We start from the raw sequence: 25,785 nt of genomic DNA, 5'->3' as shown, positions 1-25,785 counted from the left end.
TAATGATAAATAATATATAATAAATGAAGTTACTTTAATTTCATGATATAAAATTCATTTTGGACTAGAGAAAATTAAGAATAAGTAGAGAAAGGGTATCACACAATACATCCCCAAATCAATGTCATTATGGAATATTAAAGAATTTAATCTCTGATGCTAATGCTTTTTAGACCTCTTGTGAAACAGAACTCTCAGTAACAACAGAAATGCTCTACACTAGCACAACAGAAGTCACTAAGACGAATATGGTGAGTGAGCACTTAAAGTGTTGCATTGTGACCTACAGATAATTTACAGTTTTATTCCACTATGAATAATAAAAACATGAATGTCAGGGTGGCAAGAAGCTACTGATTCTATCAGCATAGCTACAGGTGCAGCCTACTGCTATGTTTACAAAGACTGGCGTATTAAGGAAATTAAGCCAGTCTCAGAGAAGCAGGTATTGTGTGTTTTCTCCTGTATGTGATTCCTAGGTTTTACACACATACAAAAACATGTGTAAACATGCCATGAGTGAGAGTGTCTGCGGGGAAAAGTCTACTAATGGAAGTGGGGAGACCAGGGAGACACGAGAAGGGAACTTGCTCAATACAATACATACTTGTGTCAATATGTCCTTATGTAACGTAATAAATATAATGACTATATGCAGTGAAAGTTTTTAAAAGATAAAAATGTTTTAAATTTTTTTAAAGGTTAGACAAAACTGTCATCTTTAACAGAGAACTCAAATCAATGCTATTTCAACAACTGCAAATCCTAGTAAGTCAGTCAGTCTTAATATTCACGTGTGTGTCTGTTTCATTTATTTTCCTTAATAAGATAATTCTAAAGTACTAATTGATACAAACCCACTCTCCATTACATTTTGTAATTGTTACTAAAATTCTTTTCATACAACATGCACCCATCGTGAGATACTGTGCTACCGCAGGCAAGCAAGTGATCAAGGACTAAAACCTTTAAAGTCAGGAGCCAAAATGAATTGTCTTCAGTTTAAGTTGAACACCTCAGTTCTTTATCACAGCAACAGAAAACGAATCAACTTATTATACTCCAGACACAAGTACACTAAACAGATTACACTTGAGTAAATTCCATCTCATGAGTTTTCTATATAACATCATACTACCAGCAATCACCGCCATTTCCACTTTAATTCTAAGAAAACGTGTAAAAACATAAAGGCAAACCCCAAGATCAACTCACTTATACAGACTTTCATGTGCCGACCTCTGAGCCCCTCAGCCCTTTGTCTTACTCTAGTACTCTTCCCAAAACACACAAAGCATTCACGAACTAGGCTCTCAATGGGTATCCGTGTGCTCACCACTGCAGGGGTAAAGCAAAAGATACCAGAAAAAATGTCATAGTCTCTCATTTCAGTCTTTTCATGTTGAGTTTCCCTTATAACTAATATTCCTTTTTTCCTCTCTCTCTGTCTCTCTCTCTCTGTACTCTGTACTAAAGAAACCTAAGAATGAACACAAGTATACATTTCCTCTACTGGGGCTCTAAAACACACTCTGGGCACTCACCTTTATACCCTCTGCCTCATTTAGTTCTTCAATATGAATTATTTGCTTACTTTCCCAACTAGTATAGTTCTCAGAATCTAAAAACACCACATCTAACCTTTTTCCTGTATATTATCATTAACTACAAAAAATCATAATTTCAACATCAAAATACTGTCAAAAGTGTTCCTTGAAGAGTCACTAAGGTATAATATATAAACATTAATTATTCCGTTCTTAACTTATTTATATAAATTAACTTTAGATAAAATTTAACTTACTATCTTTTTCTTCTGGGATTTTAAATCATCCAAAGCTTCGTCTAGAAAAGAAGATTTAAATAAAAGCTAAATCAAATATTAAGATGCTTAGATATGAAACTCAATCATCATAAATAATATACATGAAGTAAACACAAGAAAATGTCCAGGATTCCTCTAAATTTATCACATATGCAGAGATAAAAATTATCTTAATGTTTACCCATATATTTCATATTCTGGCTGTATTATACATTTCAAGATTCAGGAAAAATATTAATGGACTTTATATAGACAAAATTTTTTGAACAATTTATTTTTATTTTATGTGCATTGGTGTTTTGCCTGCATGGATCTCTGTGTGAGGGTGTCAGATTCCCTAGAACTGTCTTGCACAGAACTAGAGTTTAGTTCCAAACACCCCATATCGGGCAACTCACAACCACCTAGAAGTCCAGTTCCAACGATCAAATGCCCTCTTCCAGTCTCCGCAGACATCTGTACTACATACATGGAGATATAAATACATGCAGGTGCGCGCGCGCACACACACACACACACACACACACATATATAATAAAACTTTTTAAGTGAAAATATTAAGTGTATTTTAGATAGTGTTTGTCAGAGATTAAGCATGTAGTTATATTCAAAGAGGATAGGGATACCAAAAAAATAGGATAAGGAAAAGTGTGAGAAAAAAAAAATCAAAGGTATCTCAAGATAAGTGGTTATTTGGACTCGGCCACATATACTGAAGCAGACAGAAGTGAGGTCGTATGCAAGGAGGATATTCTAAAGGCCATCTACTTATACAACCTTATTTACATACTGAATCAAACAAAATATTCTTAAAGCAAGTAGAACTTCTTAAATTACCAGAATTTTTATATTTTATATTAATATTTTATTAATATTTCTAAGTATGATTAATGCATTATATTATTATTACTCTATTTTAAAATATACTTCAAAATAATGTAAATAGTGAAGATGAAGGCAAAAACAAAATTAAGATAGACCGTGAATTGATAACTGTTTCAGTAGAATGACAGATACTCGTTAATTCAATATACTAAACTTTGTACAGTGGGAAAAAAAAACAAAAAAAGAAAAAGAAGCAAACAATATGGAAAGTTTATTTTTAGAAGAATGTATACTTCTCATTGAACACAGAGAGGTCAAGCTGGTGCTTAGCTAGGGCCTTTGCTGTTAGTGAAGACTGGGGCTCATGAACTGAAAGATACTCGATACTGCAGAGGAAAAGACCAGCACCAGCCCAGCTACGAGCCCTGTAGTCCACGCTGTGACTTCTCTGCAGGGCACTCTAGCACAACAACGGCACAGAAGCTGAGGGAGTAACCAGTCGCTCTCTACTTAGATTCTAGGCCCACCCCACAAGGTGGAACTCATGCCAGACACTGCTCAGGTGGCCAAAACCCTAAGACCTAGGAGAAAACCAAGTACTACTATTCTGTCAACACAGTGGTTTTCAACCTATGGGTCATAACTCCTGTACAGGTCAAATGACCTTTACAGGGATCGCATATCAGATATCCTGCAATCAGATATTTACATTATGATTCATAACAGAAGCAAAATTACAGTTATAAAGTGGCAATGGAACTAATTTTATGGTTAGCGTTCAGCACAACATGAGGAATGGCATTAAGGGGTCCCAGCATTAGGAAAGTTGAGAACCACTGTGCTCAAGGAACATAGCAATAAGAGAACCCATAATGGCATCCTGTCATACCCATAGATCATGCCTCACTCAACCATCACCAGAGAACCTTGCATTTGTAGTACATGGGAACTAACAGAGACTCACAACTTGACAATGTTTAGAGAGTGAGGGACTTTGGAACATTTCAGTCCTAAGTGGGATTCTTCAAACTCCTTCCCCCAGGGCTCAGAGAGCTATGAAAGAGGCAGTGAGGAGACTGTACAGCCAGAGGGGATGGGTGACACCAAGGCAACAGTGTCTTCTAGACACAACAGGACAGGTGCACATATGAACTCAGAGAGACTTGGGGCAGCAAACACAGGGCTTACACAGTCATGTCAACACGGTTCAAGTGCTGAAAAATAGAAATGGATACGAGTTCCCAACCCTAAATAAAAAGCTTTCTCCAAATGGCATCCTCTCGCAAAGGAAAAATTAGTTTTCTCCAATGGAGTCTGATTGGGCATGTTAACCACACTTTAGGGCAGGCCCCATGCCCAGTAATACATGACCAACATAAAATTAATTCAAAGGTATTTTTATAGGCCTTTTGTCTCATATTTGCTTTTTGGACTTTTTTGTTTGTTTGTTTTACTGGTCTTATAGATTATGATGTTTGATTTTGTGTTTTTGTTTTGTTTTGTTTTGGATTTTTCAAGACAGGGTTTCTCCGTAGCTTTTGGTTCCTGTCCTGGAACTAGCTCTGTAGACCAGGCTGGCCTCGAACTCACAGAGATCCACCTGCCTCTGCCTCCCGAGTGCTGGGATTAAAGGCGTGCGCCACCACCGCCCGGCTGATTTTGTGTTTTTATGAGTTTTGTTTTTGCATGTATCTGAGTGTATATATGTGTGTGTCTTGTGATATTTTTGTTTTTGCTTTTTTTATTCTGGCTTTTTCTTTAATTGCCTATTTGTTTTCAAAAGAGAGAGAGAAAAGGGTGTGGAGTAAGCTAGGTATAGAAGTGGGAAGGATCTGGGAGGATTGAGGGAGGGAAAACAATGATCAGAATATACTGTATGAAAACATTTTCAATAAATAAATGTATAACTGATTAAGATATTTCTTAAGACTTGAAAATCTTTACAACTTGCACATATATAAAACACACAGAAGCTGATTCTTTATTTTTATATTTCAGTTAAAACGAAGCTAAAAGGCTATGAGGTTAAGGAGAGTAATACAGTTAAAGGAAAAGTTAGAAGGCCAGAGAAATGGCTCTGTAGTTAAAAGCACTGGTTACTCTTCCAAAGGACCCAGGTTCAATTCCTAGCACACATAGACACTCATAACCATCTTTAACTAGGAGATCCAATGGCCTCTCCTTGACGCCACAGGTACCAAGTGGCTCACACAGTATAGACAAACATGCAGGTAAAATACCCATACACATAAAATAATAAAATAAGTAAAAAGAACAAGAATATGTGTGTTATATTTTACTTTGTACCAATGTTTCCCACAAAGATTAATTTAACAAATACAATTTGCTTTTATTTAAAAAAATGTTTTGTGAAAAAAAATCTAAATAAGAACTGATATATATGAAAAATAGAAATTATATTCATAAACTTCATTTTATTGTATAGCAAAGAATTCTGACACACAATGTAATCTCATACATACTATGGTCTCATAAACTATTTCATAACTAGCTTATAAAATATCACACAATGAGTTTGTTTATTTAATATATATTTATAAAAAAATATTTGGAACTTAAACTTACTATTTCTCTCTGTTCTCTTGGAAAAGAAGAAAATAAGCACAGTTCTTATGGTCCAGATGCTAGAGAGGAAGCAAAATTCAAAACAAAATCAGAATCCATAGACTTTAATTAGGGTTAGGTATTTCTCTCTACATATTAAAAGTCAAAAAGTAGTATATTCTATCAAGGAATCCAGTAGATTGCCTGAGCTTTCAACAGAGGAGTTCTTTACCTAAACTCCATAAGGGTTCTCTTGAATTACAAAACTGCCTTTGTATGAGTTTACTTCTCTAGAGAAACCATTGCTTTTGTCAGTTTCTAAGGGGTCTATGAATCCCCCAAGGCATGAAGAACAATATTACAGAATGCTTTCTTTTATTAATATTTATTTTATTTTTACTTATGTGCATTTGTATGTGCACATGTATGGTGACATCCATAGAGGCCAGAAGAAGGTGCAAGATACCTAAAGCTGAAGTTACAGTTGTAAACCTACTAACACAGATGCTAGGAACTGAACTCAAGTCTCTGCAAGAGCAGTACAAGTCTTAACCACTGAGTCATCTCTCCAACCTCAGGATGCTTTCTCTAAATAAGTATCAATTCCAAAGACTTTTCTTACATGTGCCCTTGTCGAAACAGGCATATATGTTCTCTTGTGTGAACAGGCAAGAATGTTTTGCTTTTCCAAACATGAGCATTATTATATAATCCATTGGAGAGTTCTTCTTTATGTAATAGAATAGGCTATCTGGAGAAGGAAATGGAGGGGAGGCTTACTTTCAAATAAATACTTGATAAAAAAAAAATTAGCTAAATAACTCCTTTTAAGATTTCATAGTAGCTAAGCAGTGGTGGCACATGTCTTTAATCCCAGCAATCGGGAGGCAGAGGCAGGTGGATCTCTGTGAGTTGGAAGCCAGACTGGTCTACAGAGAGTTCCAGGACAACCAAGGTCATACAGAGAAACCTTGCCTCTAAAAAGGGTTTTATGGCAATAACTCTTTAGGCTTTGAACTACTATCATATCCAAAAATATTAAAAGAATTAAGAGAAACTCAAAACTAATCCTATCACAACCTTGTCAAGGTCATCTCTTCAAGTCAATATAAATATAGAAAAACAGTAGGCCAGCCAGATGGCTCTGAGGGTAAAGTGCTGTGAACACCTGACAACATGAAGGCACATAATCAGCCCCACAGGACTGTCCTCCTTAAGTGTGCCATGACATGTGTGAACACCCCCCCCAAACATACATACACACAAATGAAAAGATTAAAAATTAAATGAATTATAAAAAAAATGATATTAAACAAATAATAATAAATAAATGGATCTTTCAAATGAAACAGGCCCAGATGGATTACTAGTGAAATCTCCTGTTTTAAGAATGAACACTGAGCTTAAACTACTCCATAAAATAGAAAGGGGGATAACACTACCAAACTTTTTATGAAGCCAGTATTATCTTGATACCAAAACCAGAAAACAAGATAAAACAACAAAAGAAGAAAATTATATGCTAGTTTCCCTAGTGAATACAGAAATATAAAAATATTTACAATTCAAAAAAGCATCAAAAAGATCATCTACCACATCAAGCTCTAGCAAGCAAACAGACAAGAGGGAACCCTTATGTACACTGTTGGTGGGAATGTGAGCTAATCCAGCCTGTAATTATCATGCAAATTCCTGAAAAAATAACAAATAGATCAACTCTAAGATGCAGGCGTGTCAATCCAAAGTATTTACTAGAAGGTCTCCAGTTAGTCAAAAACACAGTTGGAGACATTCCATTCATACCAAACATCTCCCACAAATAACTGGCTCAAAATAAAGTAAATATAATATATAGAAAGCCTTTTTTATAAAACTAAAAAAATACATTATATTTAAAAACTAAAATTAACTTCTTTCTTATCACCAAAATGCACTAAATTTTAAACCAGAAATTCAAAGAGACCGACATACTGGATCATAAAATAAAATCTAATCCTTAACATGAACTTTCAAACTGTTTTCTCAGACTGAAAATCATGAACAGAGACATACCAGGGCCCAAAAAAGTAGAAAATGCTTATGTGGTATTAAACACCACAAAAACAAAGACTTAACTAGACAAAATTACTTATCTTTTTAATTTTACTACCACAAATTAGTTGGATAAAATAATGGGTTTCATTATAATGTTTCCTTACATATGTACATATTGCACTTCTAAAAGATCTATGAAAATAGTTTTTAAAGGTATGGCTCCTTTCTAAAAATTCACCCACTAAGCAGCATCTGGGGTTGGGGAGACTTCAACCAACATCTCATCCCTACACAAAAGTCAATTAAAAATACATTACAAACCAGTATAACATATTTCGTTTAAAAGGCTTAAAAAAAATCATCTCTGGGGAAATCTCTGGGGCATATAATTAAGGAAAAAGTTCTTAAACGTGATAGAAAAACAATATTCATAAAAATAAAACTGACAAACAGCATCTCATCAAAAAAATTTAAAACTTCTGTCATGGGAATCCTTGAGATGGGAAAGGTGTTTGCCATCAAGCCTAAGGACTAAGTGGAGGGAGAGAATCAGCTCCTTCAGGTTATTCTCTGACCTCCACAGGGGTATATTTGTGTGGAGAAAAGGAAGGAAGGGAGAGAATGAAGGAGGGAGGGAGGAAGCAGTAGGCTGGCCAAATGACTGAATATACTTCAAAAGGCTGCCATGTTTGCCAGTCTTCTAACTAACTCAGGAAATACCCAGCAGTAGGAAGCATGAAAACTGTGTGAGATGGTTTGAATAAGAATGGTCCCCATAGCTCATATTTGAACACCTGGTGGTGGAACTGTTCGGAAGGGATTAGGAGATTTGATCTTGTTGGAGATGTCAGTGGGGGTGAGCGCTGAGGTTTCAAACGCCCAGGCATTTCCAGTGTGCCCCTCTGCCTCATGGCTGTTTTCTCAACATGTGAGCTCTCAGCTGCTGCTCTAGCACCATCCCTGCCTAACAGCTGCCACCATGCTCCCCGCCATGATGGTCATAGAGTAACCTTGGGAACCATGAGTCCCAAATTAAACTCTTTCTTTTAAACGTTACTTTGGTCATAGTATTTTGTCACTGCAATAGAAAAGTAAGTAGGATCAAAGTAACCATTTTGTTAAAACTATTCTTAACAGCTTCTAACTGAAGTGGGGAAAGAAAGAGAGAGAGAGAGAGAGAGAGAGAGAGGAAGATGACCACCTTTCTAGGTTCCCTTGCTTAAATTTCTTCCCTCAGAGTCCCAGAGAAAACAACAACAACAAAAAAGATTTGACTTAATTAAAAAACAAATCCACCATGAAGGAAGACAATGGTTTATTCCTCTAGGGAGATCAAATTTTTCAAGTAATTAATTTCTAAAATTAGAGAGAATAAAATGTCTAGAAATTTTTATTAAGAAAGAAAGGAAATGAAGGATTGAGAGAGGGAAGGAAGGAAAAGAAATGGAACAAGTCTGAAAGAGTGCTTACGACATTAAAAGGTAAGTAGCTGAGGTATGACTAAGGGAAAGAGTGGTTGTCTAGCAAGCATGGGGCACTGGGCTTAATGACCACATACACACAAAAAACATCTAAAAGTTGTTCACTTTAAAATGAACCAATTAGAGCTAGACTGTAGTGATATTTTGTTTGTGATCTAACAAATAAAGCTTGCCTGATGATCAGAGTGCTGAGCTAAATCACTAGTTAGCCATAGAGGCCAGACGGTGGTGACACACACCTTTAATCCCAGCAGCACTCGGGAGGCAGAGGCAGACGGATCTCTCTTAGTTCAAAGCCACCCTGGGCTACACTAGATTGATCCAGTCTCAAAGAGAAACAGATTCAGGTGATGGTGGCTCACACCTTTAATCCCAGTACTTGGGAGTCACACGTCTTTAATCCCAGTACTCGGGAGGAGGAGACAGAAGTGATGTGACTAGGCAGAGAGAGGAATATAAAACAGGAGGAGACAGGAGCTCAGATGCAGTCTGAGGACTTGTAGAGACAGGAATGCCCCTTCCATCGGAGAGGACTTGTAGAGACAGGAGTGCCCTCCATCGGAGAGGATTTGTAGAGACAGGAATGCCCCTTCCATCGGAGAGGACTTGTAGAGACAGGAGTGCCCTCCATCGGAGAGGATTTAAGAGACAGGAATGCCCCTTCCATTCGAGAGGATTTGTAGAGACAGGAGTGCCCCTTCCATCGGAGAGGATTTAAGAGACAGGAGTGCCCCTTCCATCGGAGCACTGGTAGAGGTGAGAGCTCTCCAGTGGCTGACTGCTCTGCTTCTCTGGTCCTTCAGCTCTCACCCCCTAATATGTGACTCTGGGTTTTTATTATTAATGCCAATTAGAATTCGTGCTATACTCGATGCAGTTCAGTCATAAATAGACTATTTACCTAGCATACACTGAGGCCTTGGGTTGGAGACACACACATACACACACACACACACCAAGCAGGCCTGGCTGTGCACGCTTTTAATGCAGCCACTCAAGAAACTAAAATAGGAAAATCTAAATTCCAGGCCTTGTCCAAGCTACAGAGCAACTTCAAGGTCGGCCTGATCATTTGAGCAAGACCCTGTCTGAAAATAAAAGCTAAAAAGGGTTTGAGGATGTAGCTCAGATAGAATGATTGCCTAATACATATATCCCTAGCACCCCTTAAAAAAATAAAAAAAAAACTACTTACGTATGCATGTGCATGTCTGTCTGTGTATGTCTGTGTGTCTGTATAGCCAACTCAGACAGGCATGTAGAACATACCCATCTTCACAGCATTCAGGAGGATTACCAGTTGGAGGCCACCCTAGACTAGACTATGTACCGAGATATTATTTCTTTATTTCTTGAAGAAAACAGATCAATCAATCCCGAAAATAATGTACATCTGCAGAAATAAAAATGTCTAAGTATACCCAAACCTTGTTCCCTGTGGCAAAGCCTAACGATGCCTATGAAACAAACGCTACATTCTGAGTATAACTTAGTGGGTTAGAGGGTAGAATACCTGCCTAGTACATGTGAAGCCCGGGGGATTTGAGCCTTAGCACTGGGCGTGGGAAGCGAAGGGGGTTCAATCTTATGCCAGGAATATACCCCAGTAGTAGAGTATTTGTTTAGTATGTATAAGGCCTTGGATTTGATCCTCAGCACTAAAAAAGCAACATTTAAGTTTAAAAGAATTGAAAAAATTATATCCACTTAAGTCTATGTTCTAGGAAACAATAATGGAACCTAAAGTTCATCCGTCTTATAAACAAGGTGAAGACGGAGCACTGATACCCTACTACCAAGGGCAATTCTGCAACAGCTGTGACTGGACTGCAAAGGCTCTGTCTTGGCCCTTGACCTCTATAGTTGAGGCAGCGCCAAATACGTAATAGAGATAATGGTCACATTTTGAACATATCAGACAAATTTTCTAAGTGGTCGAATCAAGAAAAATGTGAAGAATAAAGCAATACATTTTATTGCTCCTTCTGCTTCCAATACTTGAAGTAAATCCTAGTCCAGCCGTCAGAACTGCTCTCTAAGGAAAAAAGGCCAATCAAACTTAAGTAATAGTTCCTACTACCAATAAAATAATCCAGGTGATAACTCTTTATTTACCTCAGCATCCACTTCCACACCTGTATTGTTTCATGCTGACTGTCACTGCCTGGAAAGACAATCTATTCTTTGTTAGGTAACTTGGCCTGTGCTTCCCAAAGTGAAGAGCTCACTGAAACAGAAGCCACAACAGTAGAGAACGGGGTAACAATGAACGAGACGAAGTGAAGTGGTTCTGCAACTTATCAAACCAGAGAGCACTAACTACAGTGACACATGGCAATCAGAGAGCACAGCAACCAAATGCTTCATGGGTAGGCAAGACGACTCGGTAGACAAAAGCTCTTGAAGCAGAGTAGGATAGCCCAAATTCAATCCCAGGACCCACATGGTAGAAGAGAACTGCCAGCCAAAAAGAATGTTATCTGACCTAAAGCCACATGTGCAAACACACACACACACACACACACACACACACACACACACACAAATAATGAAGGAACAAATATAACTGTTCTAGCTGCCTTTCTGTGGCTGCTAAAACCCACTAACAAAACCCACTGAAGACAGGAACGCTTTGTTTGGTTTATACTCAAATGTCACAGTCCACCACTAAGGAACTCAAACAAGAACGTGAAGGTAGAAACCGTGAAGGAAAACTGTTTCCGGGCTTATGCCCAGGCTCATGCTTAGCAGCTGTCTTCAGGCCAATCTGATCCAGCCAACCCTTCAAGTGAGACCCCCTTCTCCAATGACTCTAGGCTATGTCAAGTCAACACTTAAACATTTAATGAAGTTTTTCTACTTTTAAAAATGATTCAGGCTAAGAATATAGCTCAGTGGAAAGTAACTCATGCACTGGGTTCCATCCCAGGATCATCAAAAATAATTACTATAATTATTTTAATAAAGTGATTGTTTCAAAAGTGATTCTTATGACTTAGTAACAGATCCAGCAAAGCACAATTTGGGGCAGCAGTTGAAATTAGCAGAGTTCTCTATCGGGGATCTATAAATTACCTTTTATAATCAGAAAATCAACTGCTCTATAGAACTGAATGTCAAGTAAGAGTAGTTTTCCTAGTTTTGTGAAAATATTTAAATCAAGTAAGTATCTCATACTTTTAACCTTATTTTCTCCCTTTTTTATGAAAAATATAAAGGAAACAGTATAAGAGTTCAGTATTACAAGTTCATCTACTTGAAATTTAAAAAGCTCCCAAAGATTTCTAACAAGAAAGGAAACAAGCTAAGAGTGAGGCTGGTAGCAGAGCCCAGAGACAAAGCTCTAGCCAAGGACATGACGAGGCCCCACAGCCAATGTCCAGAAGATTAACTGCAATGTTCCACATGAACTCAATTCCAGTTCTCAGATCTGAACATAAGAATAAACTTGGTCACCTCTGCACATGCAAAGTTGATTACTTTATGGGTTTGGGAGTTCAAATTTAGAAATATGTCCCAGACTAAATGCAAAACCAAAATCTTAAATTTCTTTTTCTATATCCCATTTTTTCCTATCATATTGTGTCAGCTTTAACTTCTAAAACATTTCTAAATTATTTATTAACTTCTAGTGTTACTGAGCAGCCCAATCACCTTTATCTTTAGATAAATTTATGAAACCAAGCATGGTAGTGTAGGTCTTTAATCACAGCGCTCAGGAGGCAAAAACAATCAATCTCTATGGGTTTGAGGCCAGCCTGGTGTACACAGTGAGTTGCAGGCCAGCTACTCCACACAATGAGACCTAGTCTCAAAAGTAAAACAAGATAAGTTAGATAGCAGCTTCCCAGGTGTTGTATTTTCTCCTCTCCTCTTACCAATCCTCACGACAGCACCTAAGTGACCCTCTGAATGTAATTTCCATCATGTCATTCTTCCCATTCCGCCCGCTACAAGATGCTTCCTCCCAGCTTTGACTGCCCATGATCTGGAACTTGCCTGATTCTCCAAGCTCACTTCACAGCATTCTCCTCTCCGTCACACACCCCAAATACGCCCCTTCTCTGCCCTCACAGAAGGCATATATTCATATGTCTTCTATTGAATTTTCTCTAACTTCCATACTCATACTCAACCATCCATCCGACAGCTCCAATTGGAAAATGAGGGGTCTACCAAACCTTCTCCTGCTCATGGTGTTCACTATTTCGATGAATGATAATAATCTCAGCCAAACATCTCAAACTAGAAGCCTGAATTTTATCCTTGAAATGATTCTTCCTCTTCACCCCATAATCAGCCAATCACCAAATGCCTCTCAATTCTACTAAATCTCCAACACATCAATTTCGTTCAATCCATCTGCTCTTCTCCTACCCACCCAATACAAATCATTCATCATTTCTCTTTATCAACTATAATATCCTTCTAGCTTCCTACTCTAGATCCACTCTTACTTCCTTCTAATCTATTAGATCTTCACTCTCAGAGGCTATGATGATGTGCTGGTTATTCTTGTCAATTTGGCTGGATTTAGAATGACTTAGGAGAAAGACATCTGAACATGTCTGAGAGGCTCACCTAAAGTGGGAAAGCCTACGCTGCACATGGATAGACTGTGCTCGGGGCTGGGTCCCCGATAATAAAAAGGTAAATGCCCAGGGTAGCAATAGCATTCACCTCATTCTGCTCAAAACCACACACTCCTACAGCCATGGCTGCAGCTCCTCTTGCTGCCATGTCACGGCACGTCACACATATCCACTCTGCAAGTATAAAATTCAAACACCAGTTTTACAGGAGTCTGTAGTAGACAGCACCACAGATATCCTTCCTAACACAGTAATCTTGACAAAGTGTTGTGCAGACACAATCACAATAACTGTGCAGATACAATCACAGTTACTGATTTTAAGTGGGAGACTATCAGGGATTACCCAGGTAAATCAGAGTCGACAAACAACCTAAGTCTGCAGTTCTCCCGCAGAGACTCCAAATACACTTCTGTCTAACCCCTGCAGACTCACTCAGGCCTGGGTCTAAACAAAGACCCAGTTAATCTGCCTGAGTTTCTGAACTTCAAAGCTCTGATATAATGGATATTGTTCTAAGCTGCTTAACTTGAGAACAATGGAAAACGTAACCAAGACTGTTTCTAGGACCTGTCCCCAAGCCTGGGTTAGGGCCCCTGTTAAAAGTTCCCATAGCATTTTGTATTTCTCTGTCATAACATTAATCACACTGATTCCTTAATATATATAAAACCTAAAATTTACAGCCAATGATTTTTTTAATTTTGTTCACCATATACTATTATAACCCAATGTCTACACAATTATTATTCATAAATGTTTGCTAATTAAATGAAGACTTCTTAGTGTTTCCCAAAATCCTCAGTTGAGATACACCTCCCATAAAGTGCCAGATTATGAAATAGTTAAGAAGGAATAATTAATTGGCTGATAGCAATAATTAAAAAGAGAGGCATTAGGATGAAAGATACATACTTGGAGGCATTTGGACACTTATTATTTCGGTATTACAAACCCTCCCCACTCATCTCCATACTCCATATATCATGCCCAATGCCTATAGCAGTAATTCTCAGCCTTCCTAAGGCTGGGACCCTTTAATACCATTCTTCATGTTATAGTGACCCCCAAAACCATAAAATTATTTTCACTAATTCATAACTGCAATTTTTATGTTAAAAGTCATAATGTAAACATCTGATATGCAGGATATCTAATATGCAACCACTCTGAAAGGGTTATTTGACCTCTGAAGGGGTCAATACCCACAGGTTAAGAACCATTGGCCTACAGGAACTATGGTAGCCTAACAGAAAACTATAAAATATTACTAGCAACAATGGTGCTATCCCTAAGATATAGTGATATTTTATTTGTGTTTTAACAAGTAAAGTTGCCTGAAGATTTGAGTGCAGAACTAAGTAAGCCACTAGAAGCCAGGCGGTGGTGGCCCACATCTTTAATCCCAGCATTAGGGAGGTGGAGACAGGAAGGGATACAGCTGGGCAGTGAGAGGAATACAAGGCAGGAGGAGACAGGAGCTCAGACAGATGCAGTCTGTAAATGCAGTCTGAGGATACACAGGACCGCCCCTTCAGTCTGAGCATTGGGAGAGGTAAACCGTCTCTCTAGTGGCTGGCTCCCCTGCTACTCGGACCTCTAGGCTTTCACCCCCTAATACCTGACTCTGGGTTTTTATTAAGAACAACCCTTTAGGTTATAGACTAGAAATTATACAATTTAAAAAAATAGTTATCAAACTATAAAAATAGTCCAAACTTATTCAATCTGAGATAATATCTTATAATAAAAAGAGAATGAATATATTAAAATTATCTGGTCAGAAAAAGAAAGGATCAACAAAAAGAAACTTTACTTACATAAAAGGAAAAGCAAAGAATGGGAGTGTCATGGCAAGTCTTGCTGTAAATTCGTCAGGAAGATACCACAGGTACACGATTAAGCATGTAAACAGATAAAGAACTGAAGAATAGATAATTAATCTTCCAACCCATAATTTTTGCAATCTCTGATTTTTTTCTCTAAATTCTTCCAATGCTTCAATTTCCTGTTAAAAGAGAAATATTCCGTATTATTAAATCTCACAAAGCATTTAAAAATTAAAATGAGAGAACTAACATGACAGAAAGATCATACAAGAGTCCTAAGAGTCAATGAAATTCAATGTTCTACTATTTCAAAGCAAACATAAGGGAAGGAAAACTAAAAATGAACTTAAAAACTAAAAAGTTTTTCTCAACAAATTATTTTTAAACTGAAATATTAAATGTTATTTTTAATCTATTAAATTAGCAAAGACTGGAGAAATGAAACTGATACCAGCAAATACTTATTGAGTCAAAAAAAAATAGCTCTCCACACATGGTCTTTAGAAATCTGGCAAGAAAAAAAAAAGAATATAAATTGTAACAATGTAGGGCCAGGATGGTAGTATACACCTTTAATACTGGGGTAGAGGGAGGCAGATTTCTCCAAGTTTGAGGCCAGCCTGGTCTAAACAGAGAGTCCTAGGCCAGACAGGCAGAATAATATTAGTGAGATTGTCTCCAAATAAACAACAAAATCAAAATAATGGCTGAAACTCCATCATTCCAGTCTATTCACTACTTCCAACATTCCTAGGAAAAAAATACTTTTTAAATAAGAGAAAAATGTCAAAGCTACAGAATTTTTGCTGACTGATAAAAGCTACACAGTAGCCAGCAACCTTTATTATGTTATCTGTTACATTCATTTACACCACGTTAGCTCTAATTGCATTCGATCAGATTCTACTTGATACAGGCTTCTTAAGTCACTGAGAGACCAGATTTTTTTTTTTTTTTGAGATCATGTAACACTAAAGTTCTCAGGATTCCGCTATATTATCTTTAAGTTCCCATATCTCTTCTCTAACGTAAAATTATTAAAATATTAAGATAAAATACTAGAGTCAATGAACATACCTTATCTATATTTTCTAGAACTTCGACTGTTGAAGGTTTTGCCTGTTTTAGAAACAGAAATAAGGCATGGCATTAGAACTTGTTACTGCAAACTTAGAAACACTTGGCTTTACAGTCATTAGAACATTTTAATTCACAACTAGATTTCTCAATGTTATCAAGCTATAGTTCTACCTGTTTTAACTACAATAGAAAAATTAAAATTACCAAACTATATAGTTGGGGGGAGGGTTTGTTTTTTTCAAGACAAGGTTTCTTTGTACAAACCTACCTTTCCTGGAAATAGCTCTGTAGACCAGGTGAGTCTTGAACTCACAAAGATCCACTTGCCTCTGCCTCCCAAGTGCTTAGATTATAAGGACTCCGCCTCCACTGTACAGCTAGGATTCTTTTTTTTTTTTTCGCATGACAAAGCTTTTATTCATTCTCAGCGACTTAAGAAAGAAAGGCAAGCTCACTGGCGCTTCACTTGAGTATGCTGTCATCTTGAGCTTCTGCCCGTTCTCTTTCAATCCGTTTCAGCTCATCTAGTCTCTTCTTCTCCTCCGCAGCCACCCTCCTCTCCTCCTCTGCCCGGGGCTTTAGGTAACTATAGCGCTTGGCACCGTAGGCCATGCCGAGGACCAGGGCTGAGTATCGGCCGAGCTAGATGAGCGGAGAGACCTGAACTGGGGGCACCATCTTGTCCGTGACCTTCGCGCCGGAAGCTTCACAGCTAGGATTCTTAAAGTAACACTTTCCCTAAAACTTTCAACTGCGATAGTTCTACATCTACCATTCTTAACCTCAACAGAAAAGACTTTTATATAAAGAAATAAATTTTCATCCAAAGGAATTAATATACCAAAATATTCACAGGCTAAAGATAGTTTAATTCAATAATGCTAAAAGCTCATTCACCTTGGGCTCTGCTAAGTACCACACTGTCTGATGCACTGAAGCACAAGGCTTTGCAGGTCTGATTCCTAAAGTACACAGTCTGGGGAGAGTTGTTTTAAATGTGTATAGGTGTGTGCCTGCATGTATGTCTGTATACCCCATGCATCCTGGTGCCCACAGAGGTCAGAAGAGGGCACTGGACCTCCTAGAACTGAAGTTATAATAGTTGTGAGTGAGGGAAATTGTATGGCTGCTGAAATTGTATGCGACCAGTACCTTAACCTCTGAGCCATCGCTTCAGCCCCAAGTACACAGCTTCATAAAGATTAGATTTTTAAAGAGTATCTAAGAATAGTTTATAATAGCAGAGATTATTTGCCAAATACATTTTTATATAAGCCAGAATGATTTAAATGACAATTGAGAAAATATTTATCGAGACAGTAACAAATGTCAGTGCTAAAGTCCCTACTAGAGTTGTTTATGTAAGGCTGAATCACACAAAACTGCCATTTTTTTTTTTATGTCAAAGCAGAATACTGGCAACTTCATATAATCCAACCAAATAAAAAGAAAGAAATAATAAAATTCTCGGTCTGTCAGATTTTTAAAGAAAGTCATTTCACACATCACTGGGATAGAAAAAACCTGATCTCATAGGAGGAAAAAATGAAAAGCTACCAGTCTAGGGAAATTGGAGATAGAGAGCTACAGGGGGTCAAAGGATACCAAACACCATATAGAATACATTCTACAGATCCACACAGCATGGGGACTATAGCTTATGGTTTATTTGTGTTTTAAGTATGCACATACACATTTATGTTTGTGTGTACTCAACATGAGTACAGGGGACATGGGAAGCTAGAGGTGCCACATCCCTAAAACTGGAGTTCCAGGCAGCTGTGAATAACCTCTCTACGGTACTACAAACTGAACTCAGGCTTTGCAAGAGCAACAGGTGTTCTTAACCCCTTAACCATCTCTCTAGTCCTGATATACCATATTCTTGAAAAATGCTAACAAAGGGAATGTAATTATGAGCTAATGCATATGCTAATTAGCTAGATCTAAATAACATAATGTACACACTTTAAAATATCATGTTGCATATAATAAATACATGCAATTTTACCTGTGAATTTTTAAAAAAGGGGGAGTCAATTTAGCACAAATCTAAAACATGGATTAATCTAACAAGTCAAAAGCTAAATAATATATCACTAGTCCCTATTATAAGAAATAAGAAAATTAATTTGTCCTAGACTATATAATCTCTTCTTACATTAGAAGAGTATTTAACAATATAATTTATATCTTTAACTTTGAGATACTTCCTCTAAAGGCTTAACAAAATCTTCATTTTTAATTTTGTTCAACCTATAACTCTTAAAAGCATATTTAGTGTGACATTAGTGAATTTATACGGCATGCTAAAAAAAATAAAATTCCTTAAGCCCCAGCACTAGGAAAGCAGAGGTGAGGCAAATTTCTGTGAGTTCAAGGCTGCACAGTGAAACTCTGTCTCCAAAATAATTAATTAAATAAATAGACAGATAAATAAACAAGCAGATTATGCAGTCTATAAAAGCCATAACTACAGCATAAAACAAATTCAACTACTTTTAGAATAAACTTGGGATTTGGACAATATAAGAAGAAAACTACTTGCATAAAATACACAAATAAAAATGAATTTCTGGAGACATTAGATACCCATAAAATAAACAGAACTACCAAAATAATGTCCAAAGAAGTAACTCTAAATGGAGTTAAATGAGATTAAATATATAGTATCAAACTCACTGAAAAGTAAACCCCAAAGGAGACCTTTACAAAAACCTTTATGGAACATTTGTACGTCAGCCTTGAAAACTTGCAATACAGAAAATATGTTTTCTTACCCTCCATCGAGAAAACAGTCCACCCATCTTCTATTTGGAGAAGGTTGGCACAATAATAAATATCATGGGTTGTCCAAAAGAAGTCACAGCTAAAAACAAAGCAAATAGTTTAAAATTTTAGGTTAAATAGACAGCACGTTCTCTCTAAAACGTTCATGTTTCAATACTACATTAAATACCAGAAAGCGTCTGTGGGCCTCCGCTCAACTGAAACAGGCAGCCACTGGCATATTCAAAGTGAGGACACATTTGAAGGCAAAAATAGAGCTGGACACTTAATTACAAATCACTTTAGAAGTATACACATATCTACAAACTTTCTATTTTTTAAAGTGGTTTCCCTAAGTTATTCTTGTGATAAAAGAATAAATCCTTCAATAGTTTGAGCTTTAATTACTTTGTTAATTAAATATATCAATAGTTTGTCACAGTGCAGTCTTTACTGTAATCACCTTGGAGATAAGAAAACTCAGTGACACTGGAGTTAGTGACTTGTCCAATAGCACCTAAGAAACATGACTTAAAGTTCCTTTATCTTCAGACTTCAGACCTCGAGACCTATTTCTAAAAACACTGCTGTTCAATACCCAGCTAAGCATGTGTGACTAAAATTCTAAGACCCTCAAACTTAGATGAACTTCATTTCAGTTAACTGTGTATTCCCTTTGTTTATCTGTGATTCTCAAATAGTGCATAAAAACTTAAAAATGATAATATATAAGTCAATTTAACAGATAAGAATATAATTTCTACTCTTTTAATTTGAAACAGTAATTTTTTTTTCCTTTGGTTTTTCGAGACAGGGTTTCTCTGTGGCTTTGGAGCCTGTCCTGGAACTAGCTCTTGTAGACCAGGCTGGCCTTGAACTCACAGAGATCTGCCTGACTCTGCCTCCTGAGTACTGGGATCAAAGGCATGCGCCACCACTGCCCGGAGAAAATAGTAAAATTTTACCTTCAAACTAATGTGTTTTTATCAGGCTACAAATATATGCTTATCAGTATGTAAAACTACTTCATTATACATTTGTGCACACACTTATTTTCATATATCCCCATATCTTAACCATAATAAATAATTATCAGCACCCAGGAAGAATTCCAACACTATTTTTATATAAGGATAGCTCAAGGCATACCTATTTTAAGAATTTCTTTTCTTAGAAAGTAAGGAATGCCTGATTACCAAGTGCTTTCATTTACAAAGTGACTCTTCAGGACACAAATATGATCTGTCCTAAGGTAGTCTGGAGCAACAAACAATTTCATAAACTACAATTAAATTGTAAACAATATTAATCCTGCAATACTAGCTCAGTATTAAAAATTCTAAGCTCTAACTATGAGGTATTTGGGAGCCCTAATAAACAAAAAGGAGTCATATCTGGGACAAGATATTAAACAAATCTTAAAACCTCCTTAAGAGGCTAAAAATAGTCACCAAGAAAGGTAGAAGGAAAGACATTCACATGAACAACTTAATTTGACATTCTCAAATTACACATCACCCCACTGTTTTGGAACTACTGTGTGCTATCTAACAATTTTTCATGAACAACTGGACTACTAAGATCCATTTCTGAAAGAACTATATCCTTCCAAGTCAAGTCTGTAGCCATCACACCTTGAGACCAAATTTTCTGTTTTGGTTTGGTTTTGGGGGACAGGGTCTCCCTATATAGTTTAGCCTACCCTCAGGTTCCACCTTCCTGCTTCAGCCTCCTGAGGACTGGCATTACAAAACTGCATCATCATGCCCTGCCTGGCTCAGACGGCTTTTTACTGTTGGAAATTAATGGCAACATCAACTACACACTTAGCACTAAATCTCTAAGGAACCCTAAAACAGATGGTTTGCAAAACTTTTATCACTTAGATACTGTCCCTCCACTCCACAAATTAAGACCCTGAGCCTACAGAAGTAATATGTTAAGCTCGGAAGATAAGTAGCAAAACCAAACATTGCACTTTAGCTTTTATTTTTTTTTTTAATGCAACCAGTTATTCCCAATAGCATAAAATCAGAAATGGAGAATACTTAAATAGCGTAGGCTGGAATATATCTAAATATTTTGGAGTATCTATGTATAAGAAGAGACAGACAGATAGCTGAGGATACAGGTCATAAGTAGAGCACTTGCTAGTACATGTGGAGTCCTGAGCTCAATTCTTAGCACTGTAAAAAATAAAAACAAAAACAAAGTGAATTAAAATATATGAAAGCACCTTGAGCCTTCTCAAATAGTTGACAAGAAGAGCTGCTAAAATGGAAAATGAGTTATAAACACAAGAGACAGTGTTTATGGCAATGTATCAGGTTGCCCAGTTCCTTTATCTGATTAAATTTCAGTGCTAAAATCTGCATTAGAGAGAAGTTAAACTGCTGGCTAAATTTCTAGGACTCCAGTTAAAACTTTTAGAGCTACGGGCCTAAAACAGTCATTACTGTAACTTTTGAATGAGTATATTAACTATACGCATAAATCATAATAAATATCTATTTTATATCAAGTATTCATCTCCAGAATGTTTTGTGTTAAAAAAATTAGTCTCTCGTCTCCCTAAAGAAGTTGTGCTTTTAAATTTACCCTCTGAAATATTAGTGAGTCATTAAATCCATGCTTTCATACTTATAAGCAAAGAATCAATTCTTATAGATTCAGAAATTTTTCTATTAAATTATAATATCATTAAAGAAGCTGGTTGTTATAAACGATATGCACGTACACCAGTTTTGAACAAATAGGACACACAAAAAGATTAAATATTTTCTCCTGTATTAAGTTCATTTTTCCCTCACACTGCTTTTGTCCTTTCCATCCAGACATTTTAACTCCAATTCTGATTGCCCATCATTTCCTGGGAAACATGCGCAAATAAATCACTTAAACAGCCCTTTTTGTCAATTTCCTCATCTGCAAAGAGGGATAGTTAGAATCCTCTTAAATGCAGAAAGACTTAACGTCCTACACTATCTGCTCCAATCCCTGATAACGTGGTAATTACTAAGAATAAATTGTTTCTCTGACTGTAGTCCCTGCCATTTTCTAACCCATCTCTACTTTCTTGTCAAGTAACGCCAGCATTTCTTTAATAAATCACTCACTTGCCATTAAATGAAGCTCAGCAGCTGTCCCCAACCTGTACCATCTCTTTCCAGCTCTGATATTACAATGGGGTTTAGCATGTTTGACCATAGGGATTGAGTGCACCCACATATGTTTTAAGATTCACTTAACTTTACTTGTTTGAGCATTTTGCTTGCACCATATGTGTGCCTTGTGCCCAGGGAAGTCAGAAGAGGATGTTACTAGGATATTAGATACTCTAGAGCTAGGATGTGAGATACCCTAAAGCTAGAATGTTAGATACCCCAGAGCTAGGACCTTTAATAACCTAGAGCTAGGGTGTTAGATACCCCAGAGCTAGGGTGTTAGAGACCCCAGAGCTAGGGTGTTAGATACCCCGGAGCTAGGGTGTTAGATACCCCGGAGCTAGGGTGTTGGATACCCCGGAGCTAGAGTGTTAGATACCCCAGACCTAGGGTGTTAGATACCCCAGAGCTAGAGTGTTAGATACCCCAGAGCTAGAGTGTTAGAGACCCCAGAGCTAGGGTGTTAGAGACCCCAGAGCGAGGGTGTTAGATACCCCAGAGCTAGGGTGTTAGAGACCCCGGGGCTAGGGTGTTAGATACCCCGGAGCTAGGGTGTTAGAGACCCCAGAGCTAGGGTGTTAGAGACCCCAGAGCGAGGGTGTTAGATATCCCAGAGCTAGGGTGTTAGATACCCCAGAGCTAGAGCTGCTGATGGCCGTGAACCACCACGTGAGCCCTTTGAGTATTTCCAGCCTCTAACCCATCTCTCCAACTCCCCAAGTGTGTTTTTCAATAAGCAGCAATGCCTACCAAATTACATGATATTTTCTATTGGTATTCACACTCAGGTGGAAGTGACAGAACTTAAAATCTTAAATGTTTTTCTTGAATTCTCAACTCATTCCAAATCACATCAAAACAATGGGACAATGATTCAAAACACGGCTCAGCCACATACTAGCTATATGATTTTGGGTAAATTACTTAAACTCTCTAAGCCTTGGTTTATAAAGCAGTAAATATATTTACATTCCATGGAATTGTATAAATTAAGTGAACACACAGTGTTCAGCACATACTGTTTAATAAAATTGTAGCCATTACTACTGCTATTAACAAAACATCCACATGTAATATTTAAATGAAGTACATGCCTAAATTTTTAAATGAGTATTTATTTCATAACTTAAAATGTTTACAAATAAGTTTGTATCTTTACTGAAAGTATTTTTCTCACTTACTGTAGCATGAAAACAAAGAAGGCTATTTTTCAGGCACTTCTCATTAGAATAAACTCACAGGCCTTCATAGAATACAGCAAGGGAAGTTAAGTTGTGTGTTTAACTTAAGTCCGAAACTTAAATATAAGCTAGTCACCTTAATGCAATTTGTTCAAAATCGCTTTCAAATATCCAAACAGGCAATTCTGAAGTATCTAACACCAGGTTTATTGCCCGAAAATAAAAGAAAAGAAACACACCTCTAAAAGCACTTCAGATGCGTGAGATGACTGCCACAAAAGGAAAAAAAAAAGGTGCAGGGAGATTTCTCTATGAATTCATAGATTTATGATAGTCACCTGCCCTTCCTTGCATTCTTCCAACATTACAGACACTACGTTTATTAACAGCGCCGCTGTGCTGACACTAGATGTCAAGGAACTTTTTTAAAACTCTACGTTTAAATGAGCCGCTCTTGTTTAAGAAAATGTATTCAGGGGGCTGGAGAGATGGCTCAGCGGTTAAGAGCATTGCCTGCTCTTCCAAAGGTCCTGAGTTCAATTCCTAGCAACCACATGGTGGCTGACAACCATCTGTAATGAGGTCTGGACAGAATATTGTATGCATAATAAATAAATAAATATTTAAAAAAAAAGAAAATGTATTCAACATCAACCCCGTTCCTCTGAGACACTATGAAGACCTTTGGGGACCAGGGATTAGTCCTGCCTACCAGCTTCAACATATGCCTGAAACTAAATTTACTCCCAATCCATTACACCTCTAGACAATTTTGTCAACGCTGAGACCGAGGTCACTGAGACAGAAAACAACAGACTCTAAGCACAACAAACCAGAAGCCAAAAAGGAAGAGCAGAGCATGGAAAACTCGGTGAGTCACAGGTGTTGCTGACAACTGCACACAAAACTTAAATTCACCAATCCGAACTCTCCGTCCGAAAACACATCGTCAAAGGATTAAATCTACTGACCCGTCGTTTGGAGTAGCTTCGCTGCGGCCGCCCCTAACACCATTCAGCTTCGTCTTCTCCCCTTCACCCCTCCGCCGGCCGCGGTCCCTCTAATAAATAAGGACAATGGCCGTGGAGCTGCTCCTCTAAGGCGCTCCCAATCCACGCCCACACGCGCAGACTGAGCAGCGTGACACTGACAGTTTTCAGTCCTCCGCATCGTGCCAGCTCAAGTGGCCGCGGAGGGGATCAGAGCACTCGGGGTGGCGATTTCAGCTACGGGGGTGCTTGCTGGGGCCTTCGGGCACTTCTCAATACAGGTATGGCCATGGGTTCGGGCTCCAAACCACCGCCACTGCGCCAGGATCCCTGCGAACCTAGCCCGGAGAACCCCGGCCTGGGGGAGGCAGAGCCGGGTCTCGTGCGCTCCGGAGCCGCTCGGGCAGCTGGGCTGGGGGATCCACGGGAGAAGGTGAGCACCGTGTACGAGAGCTCAGCCCCGCCGCGTGTCCCCAGCCACTGCCGAGCCCTAGGCCACTTGGCATGGGCGGAGGCACCCGGGTCGGCGCGCGGGGGAACCGGGGCACCGATTCCCGCAGCCCGGAGCGCCGCCGTCTACACGGCCCTCCCCTTCACCGTCCTACCTGAGGAAAGCGGGAGCCGCCCAGCCCCGGCGTCCGCTCCGGCAAGCCCCGGTGGCCACAGAGCAGCCCGCCCCTGAAGCAAGCAGCAGCAGCTACTGATAGAGCGCTGGGCCCGGCCAATGCCTTCCCATCAAACCCCGCGCTCCCGCCGCCAGCCAATGGGCGCCGCGGCCGACGCGCGCCGCTCCCCCGTCACGTGATCCGGCCGTCTCAGCCGTTGGTGTCTACGAGCGACGCGTTTGGCCTGAGGGTTCCGGCTGCGTCTCCTCCGTGGGCCGGGCGGGCTGTCGGTTCCTTAGGTCACAGCAAGGTATAGCTGTTCCGATGACTCTTAACTAGGGTTTGATTCTTATTCTTTCTTTGCCTCCTTTGCTTTTGAACAACCTCCCTCCCCTAAGTATCTCCAGGAAAAGAAACTCATCCTGTTTGTTACAGACCTGAGCGAGAGAGAAGACTGGAGAGGACACAGAAGAAGGGTGTTGACGCTCTAGGCTAGGATGTGTGATAAAGAGCGGGTACCTGAGCAGCAGCTGTCATCCAGCAGGCAGCAGAAAGGTTTACGCTACCTAGCTCAGAAGAGGCCAATCCCAGCCAGGCCAGTGGAGACATGTATTTATTGCCTGCTTGAACCCCCTGAAGGCTTCTGTTGCTCGTGGACGTCAAAAAGGGTCCTTTGATGACTGGACGGTTACCTCACCAGAGTGAGATGAGCTTCAAACGCAAAGGATGGCCTTTTCAAACCTGTGGGTAGCAACAAAGGCCGAGCTTTCCATCTGTACACTCTTCACCTCAAGAACACTCTCCAAACGCTCGGCTTAACTGGGCCAGCATAGAACCATCGGGCTG

General features: G+C 38.7%; 1 protein-coding gene and 1 pseudogene across 2 annotated transcripts in view; both read right to left on the bottom strand.

The window, feature by feature from the left end:
• The window catches only part of LOC121439101 (endoplasmic reticulum junction formation protein lunapark), a 55,423-nt gene extending 30,343 nt beyond the window's left edge, over positions 1-25,080 (bottom strand). Inside the window, exons 1-6 of one of the 2 annotated variants that reach the window (XM_041639604.1) lie at positions 24,940-25,080; positions 19,012-19,100; positions 16,229-16,270; positions 15,143-15,330; positions 5,237-5,295; positions 1,805-1,845 (exon numbers count right to left, since the gene is read on the bottom strand). In XM_041639604.1, the coding sequence (XP_041495538.1) occupies positions 1,805-1,845; positions 5,237-5,295; positions 15,143-15,330; positions 16,229-16,270; positions 19,012-19,038 (357 nt within the window). In that variant the 5' untranslated portion in view covers positions 19,039-19,100; positions 24,940-25,080. The remainder of the gene's footprint in view (positions 1-1,804; positions 1,846-5,236; positions 5,296-15,142; positions 15,331-16,228; positions 16,271-19,011; positions 19,101-24,939) is intronic. The other variant, XM_041639603.1, reaches the window with a different exon arrangement.
• On the bottom strand, positions 16,676-16,909 carry LOC121439102 (annotated as a pseudogene).
• Positions 25,081-25,785: the final 705 nt, after the last annotated feature.

This window comes from Microtus oregoni, unplaced genomic scaffold, assembly GCF_018167655.1.
Source record: "Microtus oregoni isolate MIOR12 unplaced genomic scaffold, Mior012 000060F_002, whole genome shotgun sequence".
In the NCBI taxonomy this organism is placed as follows: Eukaryota; Metazoa; Chordata; class Mammalia; order Rodentia; family Cricetidae; genus Microtus; species Microtus oregoni.
This window is presented reverse-complemented; position numbering and strand designations above follow the sequence as displayed.